The following is a 16,055-nucleotide window of genomic DNA, read 5'->3' as shown; positions in this document are numbered from 1 at the left end:
CGGTTTCTCGATGGGAGACAGGACAGGCTACGACCGAACTAGAAAACCAAATCTTGGGACAGAATAAAAAGGTTAGGCGATGCCAGGGGCAGCCGTCATAATGATTGGGCGAGGTGGAGTCATGATCAGATAAAAAAATTATCTGATCATCAGATAAGATGCGCCATTGGTTTGCCAAGTCCGAAGCATTCGCTGTGTCCGCTGAGCCTAACCGCACACGACCACACCTATTCGGTCTTGAGTCCATCCAGGGCCCCTGCAGGTTCGGCTGGGGTGTTGAGGCCCTGGTCGCGACTTTTCCACCGTCCGTCGACTGCTGATGGTTTGCTTCAGCACCTGCCCATGAGAGCCCAGGCGCGCCCACCGCAGCGGGGTCATTTTGGGAAAGTACCCCGACTCAAAGCTGTTGCTGCGTCCCCCATGTCACCCGAGGCCGGCCACGGCCAGATCGGCTGCCCCCATGTGCAGATTTTTGGACCGAGCCAAAACGGATTCAAATGTCTTGGGACCTTTTTGAGGCCCAGAGTGCGTAGACGAGGTGCTGTACCGGGTACCTCGGCTCGGTGAGGGACGGAGCAGGTGTTGCTTGGTATTATCTTGGCTGTCCGTTCTGGTACAAGCTCGACACACCTGTGCGCCCAACTGGACTTGAGTACTTTTCGTCGATAGCCTGATAAGCTCCGAAAAAGCTCCATGTTCGTTCATGGCCGGTTCATGAACCAGGATTCGCAGCTGCAGAGACGTTCAGCCGCGTGGGATGACCTGGAGATCCACGCCCACGCCCACGGCAAGCCCAGCGCGTGGGTTTACCGGACGTACCTGCCATCCATCTGATCCATGCCACACCTTAAACCTTGCAGGTGCGGTTTCCGCTTCCAAGTAGCTGAGATGGGAGAAGGGCAGGTACGCTAATTCTCTCGTACCTTCCCTTGGCTAACCCACCTTCTTCTTAACCCTGGCTCGCCTTACCGTCTGCTAAAGAGTAGTGCCACTCCCACTCCCTGCAGTCAACCCTGCTTTTCTTCTTGACTACCTATATTAAGAGACTCACGGCCGTGCCATCTGATTATCGCTCTCCCGGTTCTTTTTTGGTCTTTACTCTCGACAAGTCTCATCTGGATCGCACACAACACTCGTTCGCTCTGTTGTGCAAACGCGACCAGCCCGTCAAGTCACAAAAACTGCTACTCAGCAATCGACAAGAACACCCGAGAAAGCCGCCAAGGTCGACCGCCGCGGGGTCCCAGCAACCATGGGTATCAATCCCTTCAAGAAGAGCAAGCCGGACGAGGATGCCGCCGAGGGACCGACTCCGGCGCCCCAGCCCGCAGTCGACAGCAACAACAAGGAGATGGGCGTCGAGGGCAAGGTTCACGATGACGACCATGAGCTTCCCGAGGTTACCAGCACCTACCAAGCTGGTGTGCGAAACATTGAGGCCATGACCACGGTATGGACTAAGAAGGATATGTGCTTGGCCTATGGCAAGTGAGTACCAACATCTGAGGCATCTGCAACAGTGGGGATGCCCCGTGCTGGAACACAGCAACTGACAAGCCGCCCAGTATCTGGTTCATCTACTTCATCCTGTCTATCCAAGAGGTTGTCGTCCGAAGTCTTAACCCCTTTGTCGTCAGTGACTTTGCAGCACATTCGCTCACTGCCGTTGTTGGTATCATTTCCAGCTTGTTTTCCGGTCTGGCCAAGATTGTCTTTGCCAAGTTGATGGATACCTGGGGACGTCCCCAGACTCTGCTAATCACTATGCTTCTCTGGACTGTCGGCTTCATCATGATGGCCGCCTGCAAGAATGTCGAAACATATGCCGCCGCTCAGGTCTTTTACCTCACTGGGTATGCAACTAATCTCCCCATGACGCTTTCAGAAACTGACAACCATCTACAGCGCCCAGGGCGTGAGCTACTGTATCACCGTCTTCATTTCTGATACCTCGTCTCTCCTTAACCGTCCCCTGATGCTTACATTCGCCACCTCCCCGTACATCGTCACTACTTGGATTGGTGGCCCTATGGCCGACTCGATTATCGGCGGCATCGGGTGGAGATGGGGTCTTGGTCTCTGGGCCATCGTCATTCCTATCGTCGTCAGCCCGCTTTCCATCATCTTCCTCTACAACCAGAACAAGGCCAAGAAGATGGGACTGTACCATCCTCACCAGGTCGATGTCTCCATCAAGGGCATCTACAGTTGGTGCAGGGATGTTGATTTGGTCGGCATCATCATGCTTATCGGCGGCATGGCTCTGTTCCTCCTGCCCATGTCTATTTACTCTCGCCAGGCCGATGGTTGGAGGTCGCCCATGATTATTTGCATGATCATCTTCGGTGGCCTTCTTCTCATAGCCTTTGTCATCTGGGAGAAGTTCTTTGCTCCAGTCACCTTTATCCCGTACAAGCTCCTCTCGGATCGAACCGTTTTCTTCGCCGGTCTTATGTTCACCTTCGTCTTCTGGAACTCGGCTATCTGGGGCAGCTACTTCACCTCGATGCTTATGATCACCTGGAACACTGGCGTAACTAAGGCTACTTACATTAGCAACATCTACCGAGTTGGCTCTTGCTTCACCGCCATCATCCTGGCTTACTTCATGCGCGTTACTGGTCGCTTCAAGTGGGTTAACCTCTACTACTCTCTCCCGCTTATGCTCCTCGGTGTCGGCCTCATGATCCACTTCCGTCAGCCTGATCAAGATATTGGCTACGTTATCATGACCCAGATCTTCGTTGCCTTCGCTGGTGGACCCATCGTGGTTGCTGGTGAAATGGCCATGATGGCCCCCTCCGACCATCAGCATGTTGCCGTCATGATCGCTATTCTGGATCTGTTCGGCAGCGTCGGTACTGCTGTTGGGTCTACTGTCTCCGCCGCCATCTGGACCGGAACCTTCAAAGATCGCCTGTATGCTCGCCTTCCCGAGGGTGCCGATGTTGAGAACATTTATGGCAGCATCTACAGCCAGTTGGCTTACAAATGGGGCACTCCCATTCGTTATGGCATTGGCCTTGCATATGGTGACACCCAGAAGTACATGCTCATCACCAGTGTGTGCATCTTGGCCCTTGGATGGTTCTGCGTCTTTGCTTGGAGAGATATCAAGGTCACCAACATCAAGCAGGTCCGCGGAAATGTCGCTTAAAAGGCGGCAGCGGCATTCGCCTCTCGTCTACTTGCATCTGCAGTACGGGCAAGGGGTTGCTGGCTTCAACACACTATTTAATAAATCTTTTCAAATATTCAAGCATGTATCTAGCAGGGGACCTGGGCAGTGTCCTCTGGACTCGCTCACTAATGCACCTCTACACATCTTGAAAAGGCTCAAAGGGGCTTTGGGAATGGCTCGGCGCTGGCCACACGAAGAAACGAAGTACTCGACCATGTCCTCTGTATATACTCTTTTGAATAAAGGCATCGAACTGGAACCAGGTGTCCAAATTTGATCTTCATTTCTGCACGTTCGAGACACGCCCTAAATTTTGAATCACTTTCCCTGTGAACTGGAATTGCTTTGAAGATCTCGTTGAAGCAAAGGACGGATGTCTGAAGCTTTCAAAATACGGAGGTTGCCACCGGAAGCTTATTCGAGACCGGCTTGTAGGTGACTACGCCATATCTCACAATTTGAAGGCCTCGAAGATGACTAACTCCTGCCCCAGGGTTATTCGTTGATAGTTTTGAGTAGCTCTCGAATTTATTTACAGACTTTGACTCATATTGTCTTCTTTTCTTCGAAATTTAGCATCCAACAGGTAGAGCACCGACATCGGTAGGCGTCTTGAAGAGGTCAACTTCAGCGGCTCGGCGTCGGGTAAGACCTGCAATAGGCTGGCCATTGCCCTTGTTCCACTTAGGCAGCTCCTCGCTGGCAACAGTGTTGGCATCCTCTCCGTTGTTGAGGCGGCGGATGAGAGTAGAGTCTCCAGAGGCACCGCAGCCAACATTGAAGGCCCAGCTGACCAGGGCTCCGTACTGGTTCGCGTTGAGGACGACCGCGGAGGTGGTGTCAAGGGTGATGCACTGCTGGGCGACCTAGGAAAAAAATCAGTGTCTGTTGCGAGCAGTTACTTCAGTACGGCATGACCCACTTTGATATCGTCTTGCAGGAGCTTCTGTCCGTCGGCCTCAGACAGGGGGATGGGATAGGGAATCTCGGAGCAGCCCGACTGCTTGCAGAGATGTCCATAGCCTACAGTGGGGTTGCCAGTGGCGTCGATGTCTAGGTTAATGGTTAGAGCAGTCCTTGGTTTGTGAAAAACGAGGGAGAGACTTACAAACATCTGCCCGGAAGCCCTCAAATTCCTCGACGAGGCTCAGGGTAGCTTGGTTGACTGGGGGGCCAATGCAAGCCGCTCGAACGCCGGCCAGGGCGCTGAGGGAGTACAAGAGAGCAAAGGAAGAGGGAATCTGAACCATGGTGGCGGTAGTGAATGGGAGAGGTTAAGAAAAGTGTCTATGTTGATGGTGAGATGCTTGAAGCCGTGGGCAATTAAGCTAAACAACAGGAGTGGCCCCCCTTGGTTCTTATAGTTGGATCTTGACACATCCCCTGACCCTCTTCCCCAGACACTACGTCAGATTCATTTTGCAAAGGTAAGACACCCTCGGTGATGTCCTGCAGAAATGCCTATTACAGGATCACAGCTGAATCTCAAGAATGCTCAACCCCTGCTGATCGACAAGTGGAACCCCGTCCAAACACCCGTCGATCCCTTCCTCCCGCCAGGGGAGAATCCAATGTTCCGATAGACGACTTAACAAATCTGGCCCGATGCGCATTTTACTTGACGCTGCAGGTGAAACGAGCTGATATGATCCCTGACCTGGGCCACACGTGTGTTTGCTCATTGGCCACATTTGGAAGGTCAAGATCGAGAGATGAACTGATGGTTGAAGATCAAGTAGATCATCACCTTTAAACTCTACCGAAAAAAAAGAACGCATAGTTGGCGAGGCAGAATTGCACGTTTTGCCTCTCCAGAGTCTGATTGCATCTTTGCAGGGTTGAACCCTGAGCAGTTTCATCCCTGGATCAAACGCAGATCCACTCATAGCCGATTGAAACTCGTCGATCGAAAGGCGACTATGATGTCAGGTTTGGGCCACAGCTTGGAATTGTCTCAGACATTCTTCCAGGAATCATGGAACAAAGGTAATAATCAACGGGCACCTATTCTTCCGTGATGACAGCAGTCAAGAGTTTTGGCGCATAGTTGGCGAGTACTGTAATCATGTCAAGCCTCACGCAACTTACGTGTTACTCATCTATCTGGAGCTCTTGAAACGGAAGAGGATGCCGGTTTCTATGCAGGTGGCGAAACGTTGAGCCGGATTATTGCTTCAGAACGAGCAAACGTTTGGTAACTCACAGTAAAATCAAGCTAAGCCACTTGACTGATCACCACCATGTTTCACGTATTCATCGTATCCAAAACTAGGCCAGCAGGTACCCCCGAGTTATGAATCCCGTAAAATTTTAACTACCACTGCCTCCGCCCACTAATTCACGGCGTCGCCCGAGACAGAGTCAGATCGACTGGTTCTCCAACTGGCCGTTTACAATGCAAATTCAAAGACACCATATTTCCAATGCCAACGCCCAAAATGGCGGGTATCAAGTCACTCCAGTATCAAAAGACCACACCCAAATACTAGAGGAAAAGGAAATCATTGCAAACGTGCATCATGTCTATACCCATGTAAGCCAGACCCAAGTGCAGTAAAAAAGAAGAGGAAAAAAGAGGGAGGATAAGAAGAAGAGTACACCGAGCGAATGACTATTGTGAGCTGTGAATGAAATCAAGGTTTAAACTCCGCCAATCCCATAATTGAGAAAAGTCTCCAAGCTCGGCGTCCGTGATGTTCTCGAGTCCGTAGTTCATTTCCAGCATTGGCGGATGGAAGTCGGCAAAAGACGCTTGGGGTACCATGCCACTGGATGTTGGAGGCAGCATGCTAGCCATGTTGGGGTCTGACGGTGGCATTGCGTGGATACTACCTCCTTCAATAACGGCATCAATACCGGCGCTCGGGGATGGTATTTGATTCGGCATCACACCGCCATCGTACACAAGAGGTGGTCTCATGTAGCCTTCGGTGGGCGCAGGCCCAGCTGTCTGAACAAGTCCGGGCTGGTCGCTGTGATCATAGTACGAGTAGCTGCTTTGGGGAGTTGAACCAGCTCCCACGCTTTCCGGGCTTGCCCAGTTGCTTGGCGAGCTGTGCTGTGACTCGAAGCCCTGAGAGTGCGAGTGGCTGCCGGGCGACGGATGGTTGACACCCTCGCTGCCAGTGAGGTTAGGAGGCGATGGTTCAGCCACGGGGGCCACCCGCTGCTTCTTCCGGTAGTTTTCACGCGCGGGCGCGGACCGTCGTGGCATTCTCTGCACCATTCTGACAAGGATATCATGGGATGTCTTTGCCGTGGTTGATATCGCCTTGATGCGCTTGAGGAGTCTAACTGAGTTGTCCACAGCGTCGATGATCTCGTCTCTTCTTGGGATGGTATGGTCCTGATCCTTAATAATGGCGGTAGAAAGAACGGCTGCCGTGTCAAAGAGGGAAAAGATGATGAAGTGGAATCTACCGTCTCGGTGTGAGACATGATCAACCCATCTAGTAGTCGTGTCCAGGTTTTTAAGAGAGTAGTAAACTGCATCCGCTCGAACTTCCAAGAGATCCTTAGAGGTCGACTTAGTGTACGTTTGTGCCATGAAGGACCGCATAGGGTTGAGGATCATGAGGTATGCCATGGTATGGATGTAGAACCGGTGAAACGTAATCCAGGTGTGCTTATAGTCCTTGGATGTGTCTGGTTGATCGACATCGAACACTGCAGGGAAAGCACGAATCCAATCCTCGAGCATCCGCTTGTACTCTTGAACCTCGCTTGTCGTGTTGATGTTTTTAGGTGCAGTCCATCGCTGGGCGAGCTGGGTGACCAACTCTGATTGCAACTTCATGTGAAGGAGTGGCGATGGTGACAAGTTTTCTAGGGTGAGACTTGGCGGTTCAACGTCGATGTCTGTATGATCAATAATTGTTGGTCGACCGAGGCCAGAAGCAAATTGCCTGTCGCTTCGTCAGCATCCTTCAAGATGGCCAAGAGCCTTTCAACTTACCAGTCCCAACAATCCAGAACACACCACACTCTACGGCGCATCTCGCGTTCAAACTCGGTCAAGCCCTCGGCAATGGCAACTCGATGAAGGCCTTGACATGTCATGTTAATCAATATGACTTGTCACAGCAGGGGTAGGTCAGCTTACCTAGCTCATGCGCCTCCCGAACAGCTGCACCAATGACGTGCCAGGCTTCGACAAATTTCGCTTCGCTCTTGTACCAGTAGATCGAGTGAAGCATCCACTGAACGTTGAGCAGATGGCAGTGGCCAACGGGAACCACTCTACCAAGATCTGTGCCGGCTTTGTGATACTCCTTGGTTAGTGTGTCGGCAGCCTCAGCCAGCTCAACCTCGACGATGGGTTTCATCTCGACGTCCAGGTGCTGCGTGGCGCAAGCGCAGACCATGACCAAGAGGATGGACCATTGCAGTGAGACAGTTTGGTTGTTGTTTCTCCTTTCCCACCACTTCTGATACTCCTGCAGAAAGATGGGTGGGTAGATGATGTAATAATGGTAGTTGACATTGTTAAAGAAGCTCTGAACAAGGGCATCTGAGTGAGTTGTTAGTTTACAAGCGCCGCGCCATCCATGGAGGATCAGTGGCGACTCACCCATCTGGGGACGAGAAGGGAGAACATCAAGAGCGTGCTTCAGCTGAGGGCAAGTATCGGGGTGAACCCACGTCAATTCGCCCATCGGCTTCTTCTTTGAGAAAGCATCAGTCCTCCATTCCTTGACGAGGGTTAAAAACTTGCCTTGGAGGCGATGGTGAGAGACTCAAACAGGGGTCCAGCGGCATAGCCCATGGCCTCGAGGCCAAGGTCGTCGTCATCGCCCCCGGCAGGCTCATCAGGCTCAGGCTCGCCGTCATCTTCACGACTACGAGAGCGCTTCTTGTCGCTGCCCGAGGTTAAGCTGTCTGAAGGCGAGCTGGCCGTGTTAGGCTGGACGAAGCGGCATTTGTCGGCGACTTTGCGCTTCTGGCAATGGTTGCAGGGCCATTCGCGATTGCACTGCGGGCAGTAAGCAACTGTCTCCAGAGTCTGATGGAGCAGTCAAGGGCAGCGCAGCTTCCGGCAACGCACAGAGACAGGGCATGCGACGTACCTTCTGCTTCCTGCGATGGCACTCAGCGCAGGCAGAGCGATACTGACCAGTGTGCGTGCTGTTATCCTCCATGTTATGGTGGAGTTGATGTGTGGAGAACGACAGGGAGCGACGCGAGGAGTCAAGGATGGGGGGTCAGGAAAAACTTTGACGCGCTCGTCGGGTCCTAGTTCCGATCCGGCGCCCGCCCAGGTCGGTCTAGAACGATCAGGGCTTGGCCGAAACAGGGCTTGGCCTGAATGGGCAGTATGTGTCTCAGATGGGATTCTTGGATGTTGAGACCATGGCAACTCTAATCATGCACAAGCGTTGTGAAGAGGGATGTGCCTTGCAGGGATTGGGAGCTGAAGAGCTCAAAAAGGTTACCTTATTGGAGTTGAGGCTAATTACCCCTGAGCATATCATCTCAGCTATCGAACAAGATGAAAAGTGGACAAGGAAAGCAGAGGGACATGCACTCGATCTAGACAGCGGTAATTCACTTCAGGGATCTCACACAGTAAAGAAATGCATTCATCCCAACCAAACAAGACTTTTATTTTTACAAAACCAACTCCTGCCAAACCAACTTCTGCCAAGCCACCTTCCCCTTGTCAAGTCAACCCCATTCTGTCAAATCCCCTCCTGTCAAATCACCACCCAAACCATCTCCTCCCAAGCCGCCCCCTCCTGACAAACCACCCCCTGCCAACAAGACTCTAACTAGTAGTCATCTTTCATCAAATCGACTCTCGAACTGAGACAAGTTCACTAAGGGATACTGATAGAAGCAGTACGGGATCGGTGGGTTGTAAGTTTCCTCATACTGTTGTTGCATCTGCATGTCATAGCAGGGCTGTGCTGACATGCCTTCGGCCATCAGCCACGGGGCTTGGTCAAACCCCTGAAATTGCCACTCAAAGCCTTGGTGAGCGGCGTAATCGGACTGGCAGGGCGTGGGATACCCATTGGTTGCCATCGACGGATACATTGGGCATTGATACTCGGTCATAAAATAACTCGAAACTGCACTCTGGTATCCCTTAGGGCGGTAGTTGGCGTGCCTAAACTTTGTCCGGCTCCAGGTCGGATGGTAGATCACGTCAGACCCTGCATAATCACCCGCACTTATGACAACCCGCGCTGGACCAGGTATACCGGAAATGTAACGGTCCGTTGCCAACAACGGGTACTCTAGCCAAGGTCCAGGGGACTCGAAGTGGCATCGCCTCATCATTCCGAAGTAGTTCCGGATATTTACAATCCTGCTTGGGCTGTGGAGGAATTGCAAGGGCTTGTCGGCGCACTTCTACGGCGGGTACTCGACGGACAGGGTCTGTTTCTGAAAGTTCTGAAAGAGAGTAGTATGACGCACAGTCGTCAAATCCGTTCCCCTCGTAGTCTGGGCGACGCAGACCGGGTAGTGATGATAAAGACGTCCGTTCTGTCATGTGTGTGTTATCCGATTCGGATGCGATCATCCTGTCAGTAGAGAGTGACATGAGCAATAGCCAGGGTCTCGTAATCGAGACAATAATACGTGAGTACTGTCGTAAGAAGCAGCTAATCGATGTCAAGTCTCAGTGAACTGAAGCTTATCTAACAGCTCAAAAAATATGCAAGTGATCTCAGGACAATTGCGAAATGGTGAAGTCGGAAAGGGGTATCGTCGGTATTCTTCAGGACCGAGTCTACGCAATGCTATACACGGAAAGTCCATAACTATCTGGGGAGCAATGCCGGGGAGTGCGGGGTGGTCGGGAGTTGTGGGGAGAAGCACCCTTCAAAGGTGAGGAATCGGCGCTTGTTCAGGGCCACTGTGCTGCTGAATGAGATGTGAGGTTGAGCCTCTGAAGAGATAGCTGATAACCAACCTTGATGAATGCCTCTGGAGATGCCGCTGATGAGTGCCGTTGATGAAAGTCGGCAATGACGACTCCAGAAGTGATGCGAGAATCGTGTGAAGATGTAGGAAGGAAGATACGAGTCGCAAGAAGGCCTCGGGGGAGGAAGATGTGTGGGAGTGATCGCTTCAGTGAATGGAGATGCTTCTGGAAGGCCGGAGCTGATGAAATTCAGCAAGGAGTGCTCTGGAAGCGATGAAGGAATCGTCTGTTGATGTAGGAAGAAGAAGAAGAAGAAGAAGCAGAAGAAGGAAGAGGGGAAGGAGGAGAAGAAGAAGAAGAAGAAGTGGAGAAGAATAGCTGCGGTGAATGACGAAGGGCAATGCCGAAGAGGAAGAAGGGTAGGCGATGCCTTATCGTGAGGGTCGCGATAGAAGAATGGCCTTATCAGTCTTATAGTGAATGAAGACGAGCAATTCCGCGGAAGATAGGCGTGAGTGATTCTTCAGGGCCGAGATATGAGTGATATCAAGAAGAACCGGGCGAGCTGTTCTATCAAGAGGGGGAGTGAGTGATGCTCGGGAGCCGAAGTATGAACGATACTAAGAAGGGCAAGATGAGCAGTTCTGTTAAGAGAAAGGCCGATTAATGCCGTAGAAGAGCTGATAGTAGCAAGTCGAAGTGAGCAAGACGAGCAGTTTCGTCAAGAGTAAGCGTGATCGATGCTTCAGAGCCGAAGTATGGGCGATACTAAGAAGAGCAAGGCGAGTAGTTCTGTGAGTAGAAAGACTAAGCAATGCTATAGAATAGCAGATAATGGGAAGTTCGAAGAGAGAAACTTTAGAACTGATGGTATGCAAAGTCCAGAGAGTTTAGGTGTTTGTGTGTGTGTGAAGAGTGAAGGTTCGAGAGGGAGGCTTAAGGGGAGGAGCGGCCATTATAGGGCAAATCCTGGGACTCGGAATCAAAGAGAATCTTCTTGACTATAATATTCTCCTCGGGTTCATTAAAGTTCATATCATTGTTCGACTAATATTAAAAACTGTTTTGAGGGTCTAAAAAAAACTGGGATGTCGTTCTCACCCCCTTGTACGGAGTTTCCATGAAAATGAGGGGTAGAACACTCAAGATTTCCATGTAATACCATAAATTCGCCGGAATCATCTCTTCTTGGCCCCGGATAAAAGGAAAACAAAAAAAGAACATCATCGCATTAACTCGTGCTGAGCGAAAGGATCAAGGGTTATGTCCAAGGGGGCAGAACACAACAACTTTGCCAGCGTCCATTACACTTGGTAACTTGGCACTGAGATCGAACACACTGAGACTAGAAGGCGTGATCAAAGAACTATGCAGGGTTCTGACTAAATGGCGACCCCTGGGGTTGATAAAGTGATATGTCATATGGGTGACTAGGGACCAAGGGAGGGGGGAGAGGGAAAATAATAGGTAAGCCAACGTTTCAGGTAGAGTAGCCTTAATATAGTTTCCCCTTGGCTTTGTTCATTGGTTTTGGGAATGCACCGAGCTGACGGGTAAAATCATAACACGCCAGGGCTTTCGATGAGACCAAGTGCAGTCAGCCAGCGAGGGGAGGATTTTACGTCTTCACACGTGATCAAGTTTGAGTTTCAGGTGTAGATATCGTTTTAGAGTCACTTATGTTAGTTCCTTTGAATTTCCTCCAGTATTGAAACCAATTTTAGAGACAACAGGGCGCGTGAGGCAGGGGTCTGGTGAGGCATAGTCAAGAGACAAGTCAACCTTGTTGTATCATGGAGTTCAAAACAATATATGAGTCATTAAAGAACAACAAAGAACACTAAAATACATCTTTCAATCATCCTGGTCTCTCTCCCTCTTCTCCTCCGCAATCGGTGCAGGTGTCGTCATATCCGGCCGCAGCGAGTACCGCCTGTTAGAAGGCGACATGGATAAGATACTTCTCGGCCTCTCGATCTCTGGGGGAGGATACTGTGGCATTTCGGGGTTATTCCCCGTCTCTAGCCAGGTGCTGACGCGCTGGTACATGTTTTCGACAATCTGGATTTCCTCCTGGATATTGAGGGGACAGTCCGCCAGGCAGAACTCTCGCTCGCGCTGCTCGATGTACTCTCGGACTTTTTTCCATTCGTCCTTTCTGGTCTTGAGTTTTGTGGGCAGTCCAGACCCTTTGAGGTATGTCAGGAGACCTGCGATGATGGTGTTGATTGCTCCGAAAGCTGTGACTGCCTTGTGGGAGCCATTGGCAGCACCGAGAGCAGTAAGCGTGGCAGCGACTATGATTTGAGCCGCAAGACAGGTGCTAACAAGGATCCTGAAGCCCTTGTGTCGAAAGGAGGCTTTCCGTTCGTTGCGAACAACACGAGTGTAGATGCCAATGTTCGGCGCGGAACGGACCGAGTGGCCGTTGGCCCGCAATGCCGGAACCGTATCGATACCCGTAAGGGATCGAAAGAGGAGAAGCTTATCACCAGAGGGGACAAGGGCTGCAACGTCGGTAGTGGCGACAGAGAAGGATCTGTTAATGCCTGGGCTTTCAGGTGGGACATTCCCAGGGTTGGTTACTGGAGGAGGATAGCCCTGCTCCTCCCGGTCGTATACAGAGATCACTTTTCGCAGAAAATCCACAACCGATTTTTGGGTAGGCATCTTGGTAACAGTGAGACGTGCAGAAAGCAAGAGAGAAGAATGGGCACAGGGAACTGACACGCTTGGCTGTCTGAGTCTGCTGCATCATACCCTTTAATACCATTATCTAAACCACTCCTCTGAACCGATCTCATCTTGCAGATGTCAAATGTGTCTCATCACGACCCTACAAACCATGCCCAAAATAACGAGGGATCGCCCGTGTTTGACCTCAGCTGTCTTGCGGCGGTGAACTGTTGTCCGCAACGGGGCCGCGATCGACATTGCAGCGAGATCTATTGTCATTAGCTCCGATCGATTGGACGATCTTGAATGTAAAATGAAACATCTCCCACTCGGAAACTAACCGGGCCGTCACCCGTAGCCAACGCCACGGGATGCCAACCCCTCTTCATGTGTGAAAGAAGAGATATGTTTGACGGTGTTCTGAGAGACAGTGTAGGGAGGATATCCTCAGGCTGGTGATCTTGGAGGTTCACATGTCTGCCCATTCTTGCTCTCTCCAACACACATTCCAGAACTGCTGCCCCCATGGCCTATGGCACCGTTCTAACGATCAGATCTACCCGTCGATGGCTTTTGAGCAAATGTCTCTGCGGCAGCCATTCTAATTACGTCCTAGATCCCATCGGATGTGGATACTTCTATTCAGCCAGCCAGCCGCTTTGCCGATCTTCACCTCCTCCCTGCATCACTTGATAAGCTTCTGTCTCAGTGACGTAGCCTAACCTCGATATGGGAAATCCGGGGCCAGCCGGAGTCAAGCTTTTTAGCCTCAGGGATGTGAACGGTTTTAGGGTGGTCCCCCTTTTCTCTGGATTAGAAATCATTATTGTTTAGCTTAGTCTGGGGAGATCGTTGATCGCCTCGAGGAGGACGCCATGGTTGACGCCTCAGTGAGCCTTTGGTCCGTATTTGTCTTAAACAGATAGCCCCATGACTCGCCCCAAGCCCGTGGCGTCACTGCTATCGCCCGGTACAGCCGATTGTCTCGGACATGCCGTGGTTACCGCGGCTGGGACTTGCCTAGCTGCGCCCTCGTCAGCACGCAGGATGATGTGAGGAATGCTGACTCCTATGGTGCTTTTCAGGAAGAGCAAAGAAGCATTGAAGATGGACAAGGCTCATGAGACGGCTATCAACCACCGAATGTTATTATATAGGGTTGTTTCTCCGAGTTCAGGTTGGGTCTGGATCTCCCAACAAGGGAGCTTCCAAGCCACTAGGGCAGCGGGCTCTCCATGAACAAATCCAGAACGGCGAGATCCTGTGAGCTAGGATCCTCACTCTTCAGTCGGAAAAACGGGGCCTTCTTTTTTCATCTCCGTTGTGTTCTAGACTGTCGTTAGCACAACGTAGATTCCTGGTGATTCAGGGGACAAAGTCTAAAAAGAGAGACAGTGAAGAGCTTGCTATGGCGAACTAAGACAATAATTTATTTAATTTATCTCTAGTAAAATTTTAATTGAGAAAACATCGCGCTAGTGCCTTTTACGATGAAACCCGCAAGACAAGGGCTGATTGCTCTGCTACAAGGCCGATGAGGGCAGGATTGGCTTTGAGGATGGGAACATAAATAGCTGGGGGCTATATTCACTGGCATGGATTTATGTCATCAAAAGGTCTGGCTCAAATACAAAATAACATCCGGTAGGTCCGCAGTGGTGCTCATGGCACACAAGTCGGGTCTGGGCATTCAACACAAACGCAATTGCCAGTTGAAGAGCACCAGGGTGTTGAACGTTCCTTAGCGGCTCCTTTTCTATCGATCCCTAGCTTCTATCAAGATGGTGTATGTTTTCCGTCTATCAGTTCTGTTCTTCCTGCAGAGCTTGTCTGATGCTCTTGAGTGCCTTGATTTGCTTGCCATTCTCGTCAAAGTTGTCTTCACTCAACCAAGTCTCAAAAGCCTTCTTGACGAGAGGCCACTCATCGTCTGTAATGCTGAACCAAGCCGTATCTCGACGTCTACCCTTAAGGATCATGTGCTTCCTGGTAACCGTCAGCATCTGCACAGGAAGAGTTATATGGTGGGGAATTACCTGAAGATTCCCTCGTAGACGAAACCAAGTCGCTCCGCAGCTGACAAGCTCGGTTTGTTGAGGTGGTTGGCCTTCCACTCAACCCTCAGATATCCGAGCTCTTCGAAGGCGTGCTTGATGAGGAGGTAAAATGCCTCAGTCGCCGCCCGAGTCTGCTTCAGCTTCCCGCCAAGAATGACACTGCCAATTTCGATTCGACGTTGGTCTGGCACAATGTTGAGATAGGACATTTGTCCCACAGGCTCAGAATCAGGGTCTTCTCGGGGACCAGAGAGGACGGTGAAGAAGATTGTATCTTCTCTCTTGCTCCAGACCTTCTGGGTCTCCTTCCACTCAGTCTGGTCGAGATATGGACCGCCAAACATGTAAGTCCAAAGATGGCCATTCTCCTCACCACCAAGATGTTTGAAAAGTGCGTCGGCGTGGGACACATCAAGAGGGACCAAAGAGGTGTACTTCCCGTCGAGGGACACACGTGAGGGCGGCAATGCCTTGCCCTCCGGAGTAAGGGGACCAACAGGTTGTTCGCTCATGATGATGCCGCTTGAGATGATTTTGGAGGGGTATGACTGAGTTCTTTGTGGAGTAGAAGCTGTCGGTTGTTGACCTTGTTCAACATGAGTCACTATTCGGATCGGCTCGGCGTTAGTAAGCTGCGCCCTTTTGCGACAAGTTGAGCAGGCGGCAAGGCCTCGGCTCACAAAAGGTCGGGCTGAGGTGATAAAAATTTCAAAGATAGGCAATGGTGATAAACAAGAAGAGTTATGGCTTTCAGGGTGATTTCGGTACAGCTATTGCAGTTATGTGACCTAGCTATTCCATGGATACTGTGTTAGCCGATCTCTGCGGTGTATTCGTTCAGATATCTAGATATACGCAGACTATATTATGATAACTATATGTAGTGGTATTTAAGTAGCACTGAATGGGGGATTCACTTCGGCTATGTCTAAACCTACTGCAGTTGTTGTATTATCACAATCAGTTCTCTATGAGAACCCCAACATTCGGCAAATTAAAGGCCTAACAGAAGACCAGGAAATTATATCAAGCAGGAAGACTGAGTGAAAATGATAGAGGGAGACACAGTTTATGGCGGTCTCAGCCTTTGTTGACAGATTCTTGACATATACACTCAGAACATCGCTGCTGTATGGCAGCCAAGCGACAACTGTACAACTCTAGGGTTGGCTGGTCCATGGCCTCTCACCAGCACGGTTTGCTCTTGACCACTAGCGTTAGCGCCACTCAGAGCTCAGAGACATGTCACCAACGCCAGCGCATTTTGCCA

General features: G+C 50.9%; 5 protein-coding genes across 5 annotated transcripts; 1 reads left to right on the top strand and 4 right to left on the bottom strand.

Annotated features, from left to right (window-relative positions):
• Positions 1-342: 342 nt before the first annotated feature.
• Positions 343-3,157, top strand: MRS44_009045 (uncharacterized protein; the record flags this gene model as incomplete). The annotated part of the gene is made up of 6 exons (XM_046278582.2): positions 343-525; positions 670-815; positions 861-903; positions 1,193-1,488; positions 1,566-1,853; positions 1,906-3,157. The coding sequence occupies 6 exons, from the start codon at positions 343-345 to the stop codon at positions 3,155-3,157; spliced, it is 2,208 nt and encodes a 735-aa protein (XP_046132508.2).
• Positions 3,158-3,753: 596 nt separating this feature from the next.
• Positions 3,754-4,431, bottom strand: MRS44_009044 (uncharacterized protein; the record flags this gene model as incomplete). Its single annotated transcript, XM_046284106.2, has 3 exons — positions 3,754-4,047; positions 4,104-4,234; positions 4,290-4,431. 3 exons carry the CDS (start codon positions 4,429-4,431, stop codon positions 3,754-3,756), a joined length of 567 nt encoding a protein of 188 aa, XP_046132507.1.
• A 1,361-nt stretch (positions 4,432-5,792) lies between these two features.
• Positions 5,793-8,319, bottom strand: MRS44_009043 (uncharacterized protein; the record flags this gene model as incomplete). Its single annotated transcript, XM_065621153.1, has 5 exons — positions 5,793-7,086; positions 7,137-7,227; positions 7,284-7,691; positions 7,892-8,153; positions 8,248-8,319. The coding sequence occupies 5 exons, from the start codon at positions 8,317-8,319 to the stop codon at positions 5,793-5,795; spliced, it is 2,127 nt and encodes a 708-aa protein (XP_065477225.1).
• Positions 8,320-11,906: 3,587 nt separating this feature from the next.
• Positions 11,907-12,722, bottom strand: MRS44_009042 (uncharacterized protein; the record flags this gene model as incomplete). The annotated part of the gene is made up of 1 exon (XM_046273877.1): positions 11,907-12,722. The coding sequence occupies one exon, from the start codon at positions 12,720-12,722 to the stop codon at positions 11,907-11,909; it is 816 nt and encodes a 271-aa protein (XP_046132504.1).
• A 1,808-nt stretch (positions 12,723-14,530) lies between these two features.
• Positions 14,531-15,297, bottom strand: MRS44_009041 (uncharacterized protein; the record flags this gene model as incomplete). Its single annotated transcript, XM_046279508.2, has 2 exons — positions 14,531-14,714; positions 14,765-15,297. The coding sequence occupies 2 exons, from the start codon at positions 15,295-15,297 to the stop codon at positions 14,531-14,533; spliced, it is 717 nt and encodes a 238-aa protein (XP_046132503.1).
• Positions 15,298-16,055: the final 758 nt, after the last annotated feature.

The sequence above is a fragment of the Fusarium solani genome (assembly GCF_023522795.1).
Source record: "Fusarium solani strain SB1 chromosome Unknown bctg00000005, whole genome shotgun sequence".
NCBI classification, from domain to species: Eukaryota; Fungi; Ascomycota; class Sordariomycetes; order Hypocreales; family Nectriaceae; genus Fusarium; species Fusarium solani.
Note: the sequence above shows the minus strand (reverse complement) of the source record. Positions and strands in the feature narration are given on the sequence as shown.